Source organism: Abramis brama, assembly GCF_963993115.1.
Source record: "Abramis brama genome assembly, chromosome: 9".
NCBI lineage: Eukaryota > Metazoa > Chordata > Actinopteri > Cypriniformes > Leuciscidae > Abramis > Abramis brama.
The window spans coordinates 30,924,602-30,942,680 of record NC_139971.1 but is presented as its reverse complement, the minus strand read 5'-3'; the positions used below and the strand labels follow the sequence as shown (position 1 = coordinate 30,942,680).

Below are 18,079 nucleotides of genomic sequence, written 5' to 3'. Positions count from 1 at the left end.
GTGATTGATTTGTGTTCATGTATTCAAATGATGTTGCTTTATTGTTCATGAAAGTGTTTCTGCTACATCTCATTGTATGCATCTGTTTAGTTAGCCTATTGAATTGTGTTTCTGTTATGTTATATATTGATTTATATTATTATATGCTTTGCTTTAGACCACACACCCATGGAAACACCAGTGTACTCATTTGTGCTTATGTGCTGAACCTTTATTGAAGCTGTGTGGAATTAATGAGTAGAAAATAAAGAATCAAAGAACTTTCATGCTGCTTCTTCATGTCTCACTGTAAAAAATGATGCACTGTTAACTTAGTTAAAATAAGTTCATATACTTAGGCTAATTGTTTGTGCTCTGTTGACATTACTAATGTTAGCCAACTCCAATTTTTTTATTTGAATCCAATTTGTGTGTGTGTGTGTGAATAAATAAAAAAAGTGAGACTCAATTTCCTCTGTTAAAGGTGCCATGTGTCAGAATTGAGGTAAAAATATCCAAAAAATGAGCTACACGCATCAAAAGAATGAGAAGAAATAAGGGCGATGATGTCATTAAAATAATGACAAGTTATAGTGCTGCAGAGATATCAACCTGAATTAGCATTAGCATTATTAGCCACGGCCCGACACGTGTCGTAATACCAGTTTCGGCCATGGGAGGCGGTATGCGGGCAACATAACCACCAGTCAAACATGCAATACACGAATAACTCGCACGGCTTGTGGGCGTACTTGAACCTACGGTGACCGGGAGGGGACATGTTCGGTTCACTTATTTTTGTCGTGGCCAAAACATATAAACTCGTGGGAACGTGATATTAAGTCGTGGGAACGTCATAATATCTTGTGGGAACGTCATATTAAGTCGTGGGAACGTGATTATAAGTCGTGGCCACGCGATGCAAAGTCGTAGCCTCGAGATCATATGTTGAGTGAACGATATATTTTTCTCGTGGCCACGACTTCATATTTTGAGAGAACGACATCATTTGTCGTGGCCACGAGTTGAGGGAGCCACAGCGGCCAATACTGTAACCGTACCATAGCATAGACTGGGCTACAGCAGAGATGGAGATGACAGAAGAAATAACATTTTTACGGTGACCGGGTGGGGACATGTTCGTTCACTTATTTTTGTCGTGGCCACAACATATAAACTCGTGGGAACGTGATATTAACTCGTGGGAACGTCATAATATCTCGTGGGAACGTCATATTAAGTCGTGGCCACGAGATCATTTTGTTGAGGTAACGACATCATTATGTCGACGGCCACGCGATGCAAAGTCGTAGCCTCGAGATCATATGTTGAGGGAACGATATATTTTTCTCGTGGCCACGACTTCATATTTTGAGAGAACGACATCTATTTGTCGTGGCCACGAGTTGAGGGAGCCACAGCAGCCAATACTGTAACCGTACCATAGCATAGACTGGGCTACAGCAGAGATGGAGATGACAGAAGAAATAACATTTTACTTTAAATTAGGAATGTCATAAAAAGATATAGTGCGGTCTTTGGCATTCTTAATTGGATGGGCTTTTTGTCGCACTTTTGCACTGGCATGAAGTTGGTTTGACGTTGGACGTTCGATAGTCGCATAGGGACCGTCTCAAAATTACATGCGAAGTTGGCATAAACGTTTCTAACTTCAATAGCATTTGAAGACAATGATTTACAGTCATAAAACCAACTGTACATTGTTCACCCAGGTCTCATGTATGATGCACACCTTTTAGATTTTTGATATTTATGACAATAAACTGCTAAATCATATGCAAATATTGCTATATATTTCACTACTGTCACATACCTGACACCTAGATGAACAATGTACAGTTGGTTTTATGACTGTAAGTCACTGTCTTCAAATGCTATTGAGCTTTAAATATTGTCATATTTTGTATATGATCCCACACAGTAGTGAAATACATAGCATTATTTGCATATGATTTAGCAGTTTACTGTCATAAATATCAAAAATATTAAAGGTGTGCATCATACATGAGACCTATATGAACAATGTACAGTTGGTTTTATGACTGTAAATCATTGTCTTCAAATGCTATTGAGCTTTAAATATTGTCATATTCTGTATATGATCCCATACAGTAGTGAAATACATAGCAATATTTGCATATGATTTAGCAGTTTATTGTCATAAATATCAAAAATCTAAAAGGTGTGCATCATACATGAGACCTGGGTGAACAATGTACAGTTGGTTTTATGACTGTAAATCATTGTCTTCAAATGCTATTGAAGTTAGAAACGTTTATGCCAATGTCGCATGTAATTTTGAGACGGTCCCTAAATATGCGTGCGACAAAAAAGTCTAAGAATGCGCTTCATGTGTCTTTCACTTATAACGTACCCATGTCTTAATGCCAAAGACCGCACTATATCTTTATATGACATTCCTAATTTAAAGTAAAATGTTATTTCTTCTGTCATCTCCATCTCTGCTGTAGCCCAGTCTGCTATGGTACGGTTACAGTATTGGCTGCTGTGGTTCCCTCAACATAACTCGTGGCCACGACAAATCGATGTCGTTCTCTCAAAATATGAAGTCGTGGCCATGAGAAAAATATATCGTTCCCTCAACATATGATCTCGAGGCTACGACTTTGCATCGCGTGGCCACGACATAATGATGTTGTTACCTCAACAAAATGATCTCGTGGTCACGACATAATATGACGTTCCCACGAGATATTATGACGTTCCCACGAGTTAATATCACGTTCCCACGAGTTTATATGTTGTGGCCACGACAAAAATAAGTGAACCGAACATGTCCCCTCCCGGTCACCGTAATCGCGTGGCCACGACATAATGATGTCGTTACCTCAACAAAATGATCTCGTGGCCACGACTTAATATGACGTTCCCACAAGATATTATGACGTTCCCACGACTTAATATCACGTTCCCACGAGTTTATATGTTGTGGCCACGACAAAAAATAAGTGAACCGAACATGTCCCCTCCTGGTCACCGTACATTATAGTGCTTGCACGTGTTAATCATTTTGATACTATATTCATCCCATACTGGGCGCCTGTAAATTCAATGAAACGTTGCTTTAACCAATCAGATAAATCAGTCAGACTTAATCAGCCAATCAGATTTCGATTTGACTGCAGCGGGGCCATCTAGCAGGCGTACAATAACGTCGGCATTTTCAAGTCCTTTGATTGGATGGTCAGAGCGCGTACTATCACTGGTAGTCACAGTTATATATAACATACAAAATTAAACAGCATTTATAGTTTTTTAATGCTTTGAAAGTTGTTGAATGATATGAATATATAAATTATGATCTTAAATATTTCTTAAAGTTAAATTCTAAAATGAATAATTTGGTGTAATATTATATAATCTTTTATACTGTAATTATATTCCCATATTTATAGGACAGTTCATAAAGTTTTCCTAAATAAATACTCTAATAGTGTTCTATTTTTTTTAAAAAAAGTAGAATTTTGTGGGGGCGAGGAAAGCTTTTATTATGAAAAATTAAATCGCGCTTCCTGGTATCGTCACGAAGCGTCACCAACCTGCTGAATTGTTTTTCTGCAGTGTACGGTCCTCTGACACACAATGAGCAGCTGAAGTTACCGTGAGCATAAAGAACAAGTTTAAGTCAAATACACTGGAGTGAGTTTGAATGATTTAAACCTGAAATTCTGTTTATATAAGACGAGGGTGAACCATGTTGTTGTTGTTGTTATGTTAACTGATCATCTGTCTGTCTGTTCCAACAGCATGTCCGACCCTAAAACAGCTGGAGCTGATGCTGGATCAGTGGTGTCAGACCCTCAACACTCCCAAAAGCTTCTAAGGGCCCTTCGGTCTTTAAGACAAGATGATTGTTTTCAAGATGCAGTGCTGGTTTTGGAAGGTGAACAGATTCCTGTTCAGAAAAACATTCTGGCTGCTGCTAGCCCATACATCAGGTATGAGAATATGCTTGAAACTAGGATACATTTGCATGAAATGAGATCAGATCAGATCAGTAGAACTGGTATGTTTGCTCAGACATGTAGCAGACCCTTGAGCAATGTGTCATATGGGTGTGCCACACAGCCCCACCTTGCCTGTTGCTTGGGTCAATTAAAGCAATAGTTCACCCAAAAAACAGAAAAGAAAAGTAATTTACACACCCTCATTTCAACATTTCAAGTAAGACTTCTGCTGAACTTGAAAGGGGAGATTTTGATGAATGTCCAGGTCAGTCTTTTTTATGCATTGACAATGACTGGCGACTAAACACCCAGAAGGACACAAAATCACCACAAAAGAATGATAAAAAGGGTTGTTTAGTATTATTTATTTTTTGTAGCTTTTCTTAGAACATCCATGTGATTTTATGAACGTGCCATTATTCATTAGTACTAAAATAACGAAAAATTAAAACAAAAAAGTAAAATCTAATTCAAAATATTAACAAAAACAATAATGGTATATCAATGCTAATATCACTATGCTAATATGAACTTTGAGATGCATGAATTATTTGATTCGTGAACTTTTCATTTGAAGCCATTTTTTCGAGGTCCCTTTTCTCTTATTGGATCCACTTTTTTTTGTCCGTTGACAGTTCTGTTACAAAAGTAAAAAAAATTCTGTCATGTACAAAAGAGCATTTTAATATAAGCAAATAGTTCACAATATGTAAAACCAAATCAGCCAAAACTGGAAAGTTTGTAAAAACGCTGTAGGGCATTTGATGTGAGTGCAACTCTCCAAGATATTAAGTCTGTCCTTTTATTAGATACACAGTGAATGAACTCATGTTGCTACATGTTTGCAGGACCAAATTAAATTACAACCCACCAAAGGAGGATGGATCTGTATACAAAATCGAGTTGCAAGGGATCTCGATCACGACCATGAGGCAGATATTGGACTACGTTTTCAGTGGGGAGGTAATTATATTACTTTACTTATACTTAATGCATGTTCCCGCAGTCATTAAATACCTGGACTTTTACAATTAGGATTTCTAGGCCTGGAAAAGTCTTATTAAAACTTAAAAACTTAAAATATTTTCATGATTAAGACAAGACAACAACAGCATTACACACTTATTACTGTGACAAGATCGACATGCAATGTTGTTGATGAAAAAAAAGCAAGAATAAAATGTAGTTAAAAATGAAATAAAAACTTAAAATCTCTATATTTTCTTCAACGAAAAAGTGCAGAAATAATATTTTAAGGAAATAAAAGCCTCTATGAGCTTTCATGCTTAGGGTTGCCAAATGTCAAGTGACATATTTGTGATCATCAGTGTAACCATTATACACCTTAACTTATATGACAACATTTTCATTGACTAAAACAAGACCAAATTTCCCAGACTTTTAGACAACTAAAACTTGACTACACACAATACTGGATGCTGTAGGTTGACTAAATATGATAAAAGCTAAAAAGTAACTTTGACACGGGACTAAGACTAACACAAAAAAAATAGCTGACAAAATTAACACTATTTATTAGTTAAAAGCTGTGGGAAAACTGTATATGAATTATGAATGTATGTCACAAACTATTGGATTTCCATTGTCATATTGTCAATGCTTCTCTAGCTGGCAGATTGTTGAGATTGTTGTCAACACATTTCTCTTTTCTAGATTACTCTAAGTGAAGACACTATCCAGGATGTGGTCCAGGCTGCTGATCTTCTTCTCCTCACTGATCTTAAATCTCTGTGCTGTCAGTTCCTGGAAAGCTGCATTACTGCAGAGAATTGCATCGGCATCCGGGTCTTCTCTTTGCATTACTGCCTGCACCACGTCTACCACGTGGCCACAGAGTTCCTGCAGACGCATTTTCGAGACGTGGCCAACACGGAGGAGTTCCTGGAGCAGCCGCCCGATCGCCTGTGTGAGCTGCTGTCAATAGAGAAGCTCAACGTGGGGAATGAAAAGCACGTGCTGGAGGCCGTGGTCCGCTGGCTCGACCATGACATTGAAGCTCGGCGAGTGAGTGGAACAGTTGTTTCTGGAGAGTTCCATATGCACAGGCATAGACAAACATTATACATAAATAATTAATTAATTATAATTTCATATTATTATTATTATATACACACACATATATACACATATATACCCATATATATATATATATATATATATGTATGTATATTGTGGAAAGTAAGTTACTAATGCCGAATTTATGGATTTATTATTGTAAATGAGAATCAAATTTAGGTCATGATTGTCAGTTGTTTGTGAACTAAATGTGCTGTTAAATGGCGAGATATTATATATTTGTGATTAGAAATAATCTCATTATGATTAAAAATAATGAATAAATTAATTAATACATTTAGACCGGAATACCGATGATAAATCGAATATAAAAGTATATTTTTAATAAACATACAGCATTTATTTGTAGGGATTCACCGATATGAAAATATATATTTGAATGCCGATAACCGACATATTGGCCGATATATCTAATTTCCAAATTTTTATATAATTTTTGAGAGCCTGATTACAAAAACAAAAGTCTCACCATTTAAAGCCATGTCCCAAGCACACAATTATAATGATGTTCTTTTATGTAGCAGATATGACAGACTTGCACTGCTCTTGAACATGCAGTGATTCCAATCATATTTCAAGCAATTTAAAACCATCATGGCGAACAGCGCGCATCTGAAGTGTCTCAGCTAAAGGAAATAATCCATTATTTTTCGGCTTTAATATATCGGCCAAATTTTCTTATTGGGCCGATAACGATAACATAAAAAATTTACATATATCGACCGATACCGATATGGTGGCCGATATATCGTGCATCCCTATTTATTTGAAATAAAAATGTTTTGTAGCATTATAAAAAAATGTATTGTAATTTTTGATCAATTTATTTAAATACATCCTTGCTGAATAAAAGTATTAATTTATTGTATGTATTAACTTTTGAATGCTATTATTTGTTTGTTTCTTTGTTTTTATTCAGTCCTGTTTAATTAGGATGCCTTTTTTTTTCCAGGTTCACATGAAAGAAGTGATGTCTGCCGTCTGGGTTCAAGGCCTGGACCAGTGCTACCTCCAGGAGCAGATGCTCGGAGACTCCCTGATGAGGGAGGTCATAAGGAATTGTTGTATGGACTCGCTGCGAGGAGCAATGCAGCACGGGGAGGCGCTGCTTGCTGCATTTAAACCCCGTGGCTACTCCGAGTGTATCGTCACAGTAGGCGGTGAGGAGAGGGCGTGAGTATGAACATGCTTAAAAAATAAAACTAAATCATGAGATTATGCAAGGATAGGTCTGTAAGAAGTTTTTCCCCTGAATTCCTTTGTGTTTCTGATGTAGCTCTCGGACGCCCACGGCAGCGGCTCGCTGCATGTGTCCACTTTATGACCGAAACAGGCAGCTCTGGATTGACCTGAAGCCAATGAATGAGAGGCGAATTGGTCACGGGGTTGTGTCAGCAGGTTTGTACTAGCTCAGCGTTGTGAGGCAATAGAGCTTACACTCTTCTGTTATTTGTTTAGTTATTTAGTTTTAGTTATTTGAACTCTAAGACTTATGATTATGAATAATGACACAATCATAAACAAAATATTCCTGTGATATATATTACTATTTAAAAGTTTGGGGTCAGTGGTAATTTTATTTATTTATTTATTTGTTTGTTTATTTATTTATTTAAATAAAGTGATACTTTTCAGCAGGGATGCATTAAATTGACCAAAAGTGACAGTAAAGACATTTATATGGATACATCAAATAAATGCTGTTTTGTTTTACTTTCTGTTCATCAGAAAAATGCATCACTGTTTTCACAAATATGTGACCCTGGATGGCAAAACCAGTCACATGGGTCAATTTTATGAAATTGAGATTTATACATCATATGAAAGCTGAATACATAATCTTTCCATTGATGTATGGTTTGTTAGGATAGGACAATATTTGGCAGAGATACAACTATTGAACATCTGGAATCTGAGGGTGCAAAAAAATTGAAATATTGAGAAAATCGCCTTTAAAGTTGTCCATTTATGTTCGCGATTGTGCTGCATTCACTCACAAAAATAAATGTTTTATATATTTACGGTAGGAAATTTACAAAATATCTTCATGGAACATGATCTTTACTTATTATCCTAATGATTTTTGGCATAAAAGAAAAATCGATCATTTCGACCCATACAATGTATTGTTGGCTATTGCCACAAATATACCCGTGCGACATGTGACTGGTTTTGTGATCCAGGGTCACATATATTAAGCAGCACAAACTGTTTCAAAATTGATAATAATAAGAAATGTTTTTGAATGAATTTTGAAGGATCATGTGACACTGAAGACTCTGGAGTAATGGCTGCTGGAAATTCAGCTTTGAAATCACAGGTTTTTTACTGTATTTTTGATCAATTAAAAGCAGTCTTGGTCAGCATAAGAGACTTCTTTTAAAAAATCATGCCAACCCCTTCATTTTCAGTCATTAACTTATACAGATGAAATTAACCCCATAGCTTAAATGTTCCTGATTCCGTCTGCTATTTGTTGTAGCATACAGTCTGGAAAAGATGTAGAACACCCTTGTGCCTTGTGTTTAGTGCATCCACAGCAATATAAATCCATCATATGCTCTCCTTAGCATTTTCCAAAAATTGTATTAGACTTCATATGACTGAGTTCTGACTTGTTGCGCAGAGTTCATCCCGAGGATTATTATGCTTCTATTACTTACATTTATAATCACTGTTAGTACTTATAAATAATTAACTGATAGTCTGCCTGTCCAAACAGAGGGGTTCCTGTTTGCAGTAGGAGGAATGAATGAGAATAAAACTGTCTTGAGCAGTGGAGAGAAATATGACCCAGAGACCAACAGCTGGACCCAAATCCCACCAATGATGCAGGTATTCCTCTTAGTGATATGCTCCATTATTGACTAGTTGGTGGGTTCCATAAGTTGGTCTTATGGAAACCCTGTATTAGGCTCATTTAGAGTGTGTTCTTCCATTCAAAAAAGGTACGGCGCACAACAGAATTAAATCTTAAGACATGTTTTTACTATTTACATACTTTTCTGAATGAATTACTTATCCTATGAAGCATTGTGAATTATGTAAGTGATTAAAAAAAACAAAGGGCAATGAAAAAGCAATGGCATTGCTTGTGATGTTCCTCATTTGCAAGTCGCTGTGGATAACAGTGTCTGGTAAATGGAGGTAAATGGGGAAATTTGAATGGCAATGCTACTGTTGGACTAGTAAATTAACCAGCATAGTTTATTTCAGATATTTAAAGATAAATATTCAATTTAAATAAAGGAACCTGTTTACTGATTTCAGCTGGTTGAAAATGCTCTATATAGTCACGTCTTGAAACATGCACCAATGCTTAATTTTTCTCTATATCCTAATAATTTGTTAACAACGTGTATTCTTTACTTCGATGAGCTCATTGTTTCTGCCTTAAATTAAAGTATGGAAAAAAAGTGTGAAAAATATTTGTGTTTCCAGACTATTGACCCTATTCAGTTTTCTAAAATGTCTAAAAAATAAATGTTGGCCTATCACACAGGCTTAAAAATATAAATTTCTCTATTTTAATCTATTCTCAGTTTTATGAACCAATATCAATTCTTAAATCCAAAGAATTGATTTTAGTCAAACTAAACTTTGTAGCGCCTCCTATCCAATAAATCGCAATAAGCTTTGAGCTTTGTTACTTTTGATATGAAACAAAGTCTCAGCTTTCAAACAAAGTAAACAGTTGAGAAAGAAAGAGCATGTGTAACAGTATAATGGATCCGTGCATCAGGTCTTAAAGTTACAGCAGCCTAATATATCTGCTGCCAAATTATGAGATAATATTTAAAATATCTATATGGCAGTTTTTCCCCATGGTATCGACGTCAAAATTGTGGCCAGTAAAAATGCTATAACTTTGGAAAACCACTACAACCTGTAATAATATAGTAATGTACCAACTGTGGTTCCCTGTATAGTATATAGAATTTTTTTTTTTTAGTAGAATTTGCCATGTACTGTACTTGATACATAGCGCTATAAATCAATATTGAATGGAATTTAATCGAAATCGGAATTGAATTGAAACGCATGCTTGAGAATCTAAATCAAATTGTGAAATTTGTCAAGACCCAGCCCTACAAGTAGAGTGCTTTCATGGTAAAATTTTAGTGATTGTTTGATTGTCGAACATGACTGACTGACCAGCAACAGATACAGTGAGGAAAATAAGTACTTGAACACCCTGCTATTTTGCAAGTTCTCCCACTTAGAAATCATGGAGGGGTCTGAAATTGTCATCGTAGGTGCATGTCCACTGTGAGAGACATAATCTAAAAAAAAAATCCAGAAATCACAATGTATGATTTTTTAACTATTTATTTGTATGATACAGCTGCAAATAAGTATTTGAACACCTGAGAAAATCAATTTTAATATTTGGTACAGTAGCCTTTGTTTGCAATTACAGAGGTCAAACGTTTCCTGTCGTTTTTCACCAGGTTTGCACACACTGCAGGAGGGATTTTGGCCCACTCCTCCACACAGATCTTCTCTAGATCAGTCAGGTTTCTGGGCTGTCGCTGAGAAACACGGAGTTTGAGCTCCCTCCAAAGATTCTCTATTGGGTTTAGGTCTGGAGACTGGCTAGACCACGCCAGAACCTTGATATGCTTCTTACAGAGCCACTCCTTGGTTATCCTGGCTGTGTGCTTCGGGTCATTGTCATGTTGGAAGACCCAGCCTCGACCCATCTTCAATGCTCTAACTGAGGGAAGGAGGTTGTTCCCCAAAATCTCGCAATACATGGCCCCGGTCATCCTCTCCTTAATACAGTGCAGTCGCCCTGTCCCATGTGCAGAAAAACACCCCCAAAGTATGATGCTACCACCCCCATGCTTCACAGTAGGGATGGTGTTCTTGGGATTGGGACGTTTAGTGGAATTATGACCAAAAAGTTATATTTTGGTCTCATCTGACCACATGACTTTCTCCCATGACTCCTCTGGATCATCCAAATGGTCATTGGCAAACTTAAGACGGGCCTTGACATGTGCTGGTTTAAGCAGGGGAACCTTCCGTGCCATGCATGATTTCAAACCATGACGTCTTAGTGTATTACCAACAGTAACCTTGGAAACGGTGGTCCCAGCTCTTTTCAGGTCATTGACCAGCTCCTCCCGTGTAGTTCTGGGCTGATTTCTCACCTTTCTTAGGATCATTGAGACCCCACGAGGTGAGATCTTGCATGGAGCCCCAGTCCGAGGGAGATTGACAGTCATGTTTAGCTTCTTCCATTTTCTAACGATTGCTCCAACAGTGGACCTTTTTTTCACCAAGCTGCTTGGCAATTTCCCTGTAGCCCTTTCCAGCCTTGTGGAGGTGTACAATTTTGTCTCTAGTGTCTTTGGACAGCTCTTTGGTCTTGGCCATGTTAGTAGTTGGATTCTTACTGATTGTATGGGGTGGACAGGTGTCTTTATGCAGCTAACGACCTCAAACAGGTGCATCTAATTTAGGATAATAAATGGAGTGGAGGTGGACATTTTGAAGGCAGACTAACAGGTCTTTGAGGGTCAGAATTCTAGCTGATTGACAGGTGTTCAAATACTTATTTGCAGCTGTATCATACAAATAAATAGTTAAAAAATCATATATTGTGCTTTCTGGATTTTTTTTTTTTGATTATGTCTCTCACAATGGACATGCACCTACGATGACAATTTCAGACCCCTCCATGATTTCCAAGTGGGAGAACTTGCAAAATAGCAGGGTGTTCAAATACTTATTTTCCTCACTGTATAGGAGCAAACGATCATCTAAATCAGATGGTACTGTGCTGTTTGGTGATTGTGCAACATCAAACCACATTTACAGTATCAAAGTCATGCGTCAGAGGTGAATATATGCAGGTTATAAAGCTTTTTAGGTTTCTTCTCATCATGCAAGCTCATGTTATCACTTTGAGAAAACAATGAAAAACAGAAAATACAAATATTTACAGATGACTGTACTATTTACCTTAAACAATGCTATGTGAACTATTTATGTTAAATATGGTCTAAAAATAGTTTGGAAGGAGATATGGAAATTTGAGTTTGGAATTTTGAAATGGAAAATGTGTAGGAACCCTGTGAATTGAAAGATCATTATGATGCCGTTCTTACAAGGAACCACTAGGTGTCAGTATTGTAATATTGTATTTTCTCGTCTGCCCAGGCCAGACAGCACTTCGCCATGGCGGAGCTGGATGGGATGATCTATGTTTTGGGTGGAGAGAACGAGGACACTGAGGTCCTTCTCACGATGGAGGTGTTTGACCCCCATTGTAACATCTGGAGAACACAACCAAAAATGACCACAGTGCGCAAGGTGAGATTTAGCTCCTTTTTTATTGCACGAATCCACACACTGCAATACTCATGTTTCTCATACTTTTGCCTCTCTGTTCTTCAGTTTGGTAGCTGTGCCACCATGAAAAAGAGACTGTACGTGATGGGTGGCGGATCGTACGGGAAGATTTATGACTCTGTGGAGTGCTACGACCCCAAAACCCAACAGTGGACAACAGTCTGCCCTCTTAAGGAGAGGAGGTAATGTGTACACAAGGATGTTTACTATTATCTATCAGAAAATGCTTTCCAAAGCAACTTACAAACACTTGCTTATTAGTCTGTTCATGTAGTATGGCAATAGTTGTATTCATGATCAAAAGTCACTATGAAATCAAAATTAACTGTTTTTTATGGAATATTGCCACATTTATTATAAATGATTTATCCGTGCAGATTGTCATCTAGAGCCAGTCATATGCAAATGTATTTGCACTTGTGACGTCAAAGATCCTGCAATATTAAAATGAGCAGTTTTTGGAATTTGATTAAATAAATTATTTATAATGAGGGGGACTTTTTAAGCTATGAAACTTAAGGGATGTTTTCATGGTACAAAGACCTCTTATATGTCAAAAGATCAAGGCAAATGTGATTTCTCATGTCATGACCACTTTAACATTTTGTGTAAGGGTCTGTATTTTTATATAACAGCAAGTGTTTCTCTGTGCCCTAGCAATTTGTTACAAAACATTATTTCAACTGTAAAAGAGGGTGATGTAATTTTATTACATTTAGGTAACCAGGTTTTCAAAAAGCAGAAACTGGAAAAGCAGAAACGGCAGAAATATCATTCAGCATAACTTGCGTTCAATATGCGCAAATACTGGATGCTCAAAGCAGTATGCTTTGTAGATGTGAATTTAGAGAATGTGTTTCCCATCCTGTGTATGACGCAGAGAAATGTCATAAGTTAAACAGATTACATTTTAAAATGCAAAGGCAGCACATCTTCATAAGGGTCTAACAACTATGGAAACTGAGAGACGCCCTACGATCTGTGATGTCTTACAGATGTGTCTTTAGTACAATAGTAGTCAAGGGACCTATCAGTCTAACCCATATAACTGGGAACACTTGATCACCATCTGGGGGAACATAAATAGTCATTTTTCTTGGTGTTCTTGTCTTGTTTGGAGTATAACTTTGTCTATAGCTCTGTTCTCTGTTACACAACCTAATGGGCTTCCTAGTGCCTTTAAAGGCAGCATCCGAACTGTCACGAAACCTCATAAGTAACTGATTTGGGACTCTGCATTGGCAGTAACTCTGCATGTAGAAAAGAACACATGATTCACAATTGATTTCAATAGAGTTTGATTTTATCTTGTCGCAATTGGGAACCCATTGGGGTCAGTCAGTAAGATATATTTTTTTTAAAAATAAGAAATTAATACTTTTATTCTGGAGGGATGCATTCAACTGATCAAAAGTGGCAGTAAAGACATTGCAATTTTACAAAAAATTTACAAAATAATACTGTTCTTTTGAGCTTACCATTCATCAAAGAATCCTGAAAAAATCACTGTTTCTGCAATAATATTAAGAAGCACAACTGTTTTCAACAGTGTTAATAATAAGAAATGTTTTTTGAATACCGAATCAGCATATTAGAATGATTTCTGAAGACTGGATGAATGACTGCTGAAAATTTAGATTTCCCATCACAAGAATACATATCATTATGAAATATCTTACAATAGAAAATAGTTATTTAAAGTTTTAATAATATTTCACAATATTTCTGTTTATACTGTATTTTGATCAAATAAATGCAGCCTTTGTGAGCAGTTTGCACTGAGCTATATTCTTAGCGCAATGTATCTTTTACGTATCTTTGTTAATTGACGGTGTGATTTGTGCACTATTCTTTGTTGAGAACATGTCTGCTAAAAATTGCAGTAATTTTAAACTGGGTTTTCCTCAGATTTGGGGCAGTAGCATGTGGCATTGGACAAGAGCTCTACGTTTTTGGTGGCGTGCGGAACAGAGACGCCGACAATCCCGAGTCCAGTCAGATGACCATCTGCAAGTCTGAGTTCTTCCATGATGAGCTAAAAAGGTGAGCTCTTCAATGCAACACTCATACAGAGCAGGACCAATATGTATTGTGAAAAGCGCTATACAAATAAATGTGAAAATGGAAGGAAATGTGTATGCTCATGCGTGTCCTCCTTTGCCCTCAGGTGGGTGCTCTTAGATGACCAAAGCCTCTGCATACAAGCCACATCATCTTTTGTGTATGGAGCCGTTCCCATCGGTGCCAGTATATATGTGGTTGGAGAACTTGACACTGGTAAGCTGATAAGGACTTATAATCGCACTTTATCCTCTATCTAAGAACGTCTTTTTTATTCAGATATCTTCAAATTCAGTCCTTGAGAAGGTCAAAAAATGGTACTGTGATAACCTCTTTATTCAAGCTACAACCACTGCATATTTGAACTTTTTAACATTTCAAGGGCCAAAAATCAGTAAGCACAAGCTACTTTGAAAAGTTACAAGCAACTAATGTATTATAGGTAGGTAAATTAAGTCAAGCTAACCTTTTGATTAAGTAGTTATGTACACAAAACTATTAATGTCATTAAGAAGGCATGATTTTTTGAATCAGGCTTATTAGAGTTAAAACTAAAACCATAAAAAACATTAAAATATATATTTTTTTTATTTCAGCGAGTTGCCAAGGAAACATTTCTCATTTTCATTTAGTTTAACTTGATGTTCTAAAATAACTAAAACTAAAACCGAAATACAAACTATATAGGTATATATAAAAATAAAAATAAATGTATAAAAATTATTTAAAAAATAATAATATAACCTATAATAGTATCTCAATTATACTAAAATAACACTGTTTTAAATGACGAATTCGATGAATCAATGATAATCAAAAACACACTTTATTCAACAATTACAGCAAATTACTGTATATAATACACTTTTAAAATTAAATAGTTTTATTATAAAACAATTATTAACAGAAGTATTTAAAAAAAAACATGATAATAATATAGCAATGTATTGTATTACAATACAAAGTGCCACTTGTTTGATTTCTGGGAATACTACTGAATGATGAGTCAAATTAAATGAATCTTTTTATAACCAGGGTATTGATATCAACTGCTTAAATTGAACAAATTTGCAGTTGTACTTGCTTGTTAAGTTATAATGCTCCACACACAATAAAACGTGACAAAAATGTTATTAGAGCAATATTTTGTTTGCAGGCTCCAATTTTGACTATGTCCGGGAGTTCCGCAGAAGTACGGGTACCTGGCACTCCACCAGACCCCTCATGCCCTCTGATCTGAGTAAGATCAGCTGTGCCGCCCTACGCATCGCCAACTGTAAGCTGTTCCGCCTGCAGCTCCATCAGGGACAGTTCCAGATCCGGGTTCCAGCCACATAAACAACCGGCATCCTCACCACTCCTCCCTCATCTGCTGGTCTGGAGGAAGGAGGATGCAGGGGATCCTAATCACAGGATATGTTGTTACATTAGATGGGACCTGCTCACTATTTTACCTGCTTCATTTGAATAGTTTACGATGTGTTTTACCTGGCAGTTGTTGTAGCTTGTTATTTGACGCAAACATTTTTGAACATTGGTGAAGGAGGTCAAAATTGCCTATTTTATACCGTTTTAAATGTGGGTTCAGTAAGTAAGGGAACAAATCAAGAACTAATCAGGGCTAGTGGTATGTTAGTATCAAGCACAATTATGTTGCTAATGTAAGTGTCTGTGTAGCTACTGTACAATCATGTGTTAGATTATTCAAACAATATAAGTCTTAATATTAGACCTTTCAGAGTGATTAATCTCATTCTTTTGCCGTTAATTAGATTAATATCGAATTTTTAATTTGCCTTTTATGTGCATATATTTATCATTTTTAGATATATATAAATACACACACACACAATAATATAAAAAAATCCACACACAATAAAAAAAAATCATATACTGTGTATGTATATATATATATATATATATATATATATATATATATCTTCCTGCATATATTTGCTAAATGTCTTCTTTCTTTAAAGGCCTCTTTATTAACCTTGTCCAGGATGAATTTAGTAAATTTAATGTTAAATTAGTTCAATAAATGCCGTTAAACATTTCATTAGTCTCAAAAGTTAGCCTTAGTTAATATGCAAACTAAGACGTGTTTTCTGATCGGAGGTTCTTGGACAAGAATATCACAAGTTTACATTTTAGACTAATTCATACGCGGTTTATTGTCGAAGTAAAACCTGAAGGTGGATGGATCTTTGCCTTTTTATGTGTGATGGTCTTCCTGTCTACTGATCACATTTTGCCGTTGGTCTTGTATCCAGGGACTCAAAACACCACAGCATGTCAGAAATAGATGCAAGTTGCTGGTCTCACCCTTATGTGGCGAGATGTATTTTGTGAATGACCTCTGAACTGGCTTTCCTGTCAGTGTGGATGGTTTTGGCATCTGGTGACCCCATTTGTTCTGTGCATGATTCAGCTGCTGCTGTCTGTTCTAATTGAAGGGACGAACATTGCATATTCACCACCATAGAAATGCACACCAATAGCAGGAATAAATACCAGACTTTCACACACTAGACTCTAACATTGGTCCAAATTTATGAGAAAGAGAAATATAGATGAAACAAAATATTTACAGGACCAAGTTGTGGTGTCTGCACCAATGTGGTCACTGCTCACTAGATTGAAGATGTTCACTGAACAACATTGTTTGTGTAAGTTGTTCTTTCTGTATTATCACAAAACGTGCTGTTGTTATTGACAACTAATATAAAACTGTACTTGCAGAATGCAGAATATACCAACTATGCATGATATGTAATGTGTGTTCCTTGCCAAGATTTCACACACAATACATGCTCATGAAAACGGTCAACCCACTCACTTAACTATAAACATTGTCATGACTCCAGTTGCACAAAACACTAAAACACTTGGTGTCTGCCAGAACGTTGTGATTAATAAAATGTTGCATAATGTTTATGCAAATTGGTGTTCTGGTATAAAAGGGACATTTTCACTATGGAATTTTCACACAATTTTTGTGATGTTTTGGAGTGCGAGTCAGGCTTAAATTTGTCTCTAAAGTACAGTAATGTTGAAATCTGCCTCGTAATAAAATCTCTTGCAGAAGTCTGTGTTGTTTCTTTTATGTGGTTTTTAAAAAGCATGAAATGGAAGAGGGAATTTAAATGTATCAAAAATGTGATATATATATATATATTCAGTACTATATATATATATATATATATATATATATATATTCAGTACAGTATATATAATTATTTAATTATGAAATGTCACAATTTAATTTTAAACAAATTCGCATTATATGCAAAATTTTAAATTATTTACATTTTCAGTTTTTTTTTGTTTCGTTTTTTTTGTACAATCGAGTGAAAATTACAGTGAGAATCACATTCGAGAATGAAAATTTCTACAAAAAATAAATACATAAACTATGTAAAATGTCTGGAGGCAGTAATGAGAATTTCTACACTATAAAAAAATAAAGTTGAGCTAACTTAAAAAAATAAGGCAACCTATCGCATTCAACTTTTTAAATTAACTCAACTCAACTTAAATACTTTTGTTCGTCTAATGAGTACCAGGTAATCTTCGGAAGATTATTGTATTAT

At 36.1% G+C, this 18,079-nt stretch overlaps 1 protein-coding gene across 1 annotated transcript; it reads left to right on the top strand.

Annotated features, from left to right (window-relative positions):
* Nucleotides 1-3,534: 3,534 nt before the first annotated feature.
* Nucleotides 3,535-16,360, top strand: gan (gigaxonin). The gene is made up of 12 exons (XM_084125017.1): nt 3,535-3,660; nt 3,768-3,959; nt 4,817-4,931; nt 5,643-5,993; nt 7,018-7,238; nt 7,342-7,463; nt 8,788-8,900; nt 12,234-12,386; nt 12,471-12,607; nt 14,334-14,468; nt 14,593-14,702; nt 15,643-16,360. The coding sequence occupies exons 2-12, from the start codon at nt 3,769-3,771 to the stop codon at nt 15,822-15,824; spliced, it is 1,830 nt and encodes a 609-aa protein (XP_083981143.1). The 5' UTR covers nt 3,535-3,660; nt 3,768; the 3' UTR covers nt 15,825-16,360.
* The last annotated feature ends 1,719 nt before the right edge of the window (nt 16,361-18,079 follow it).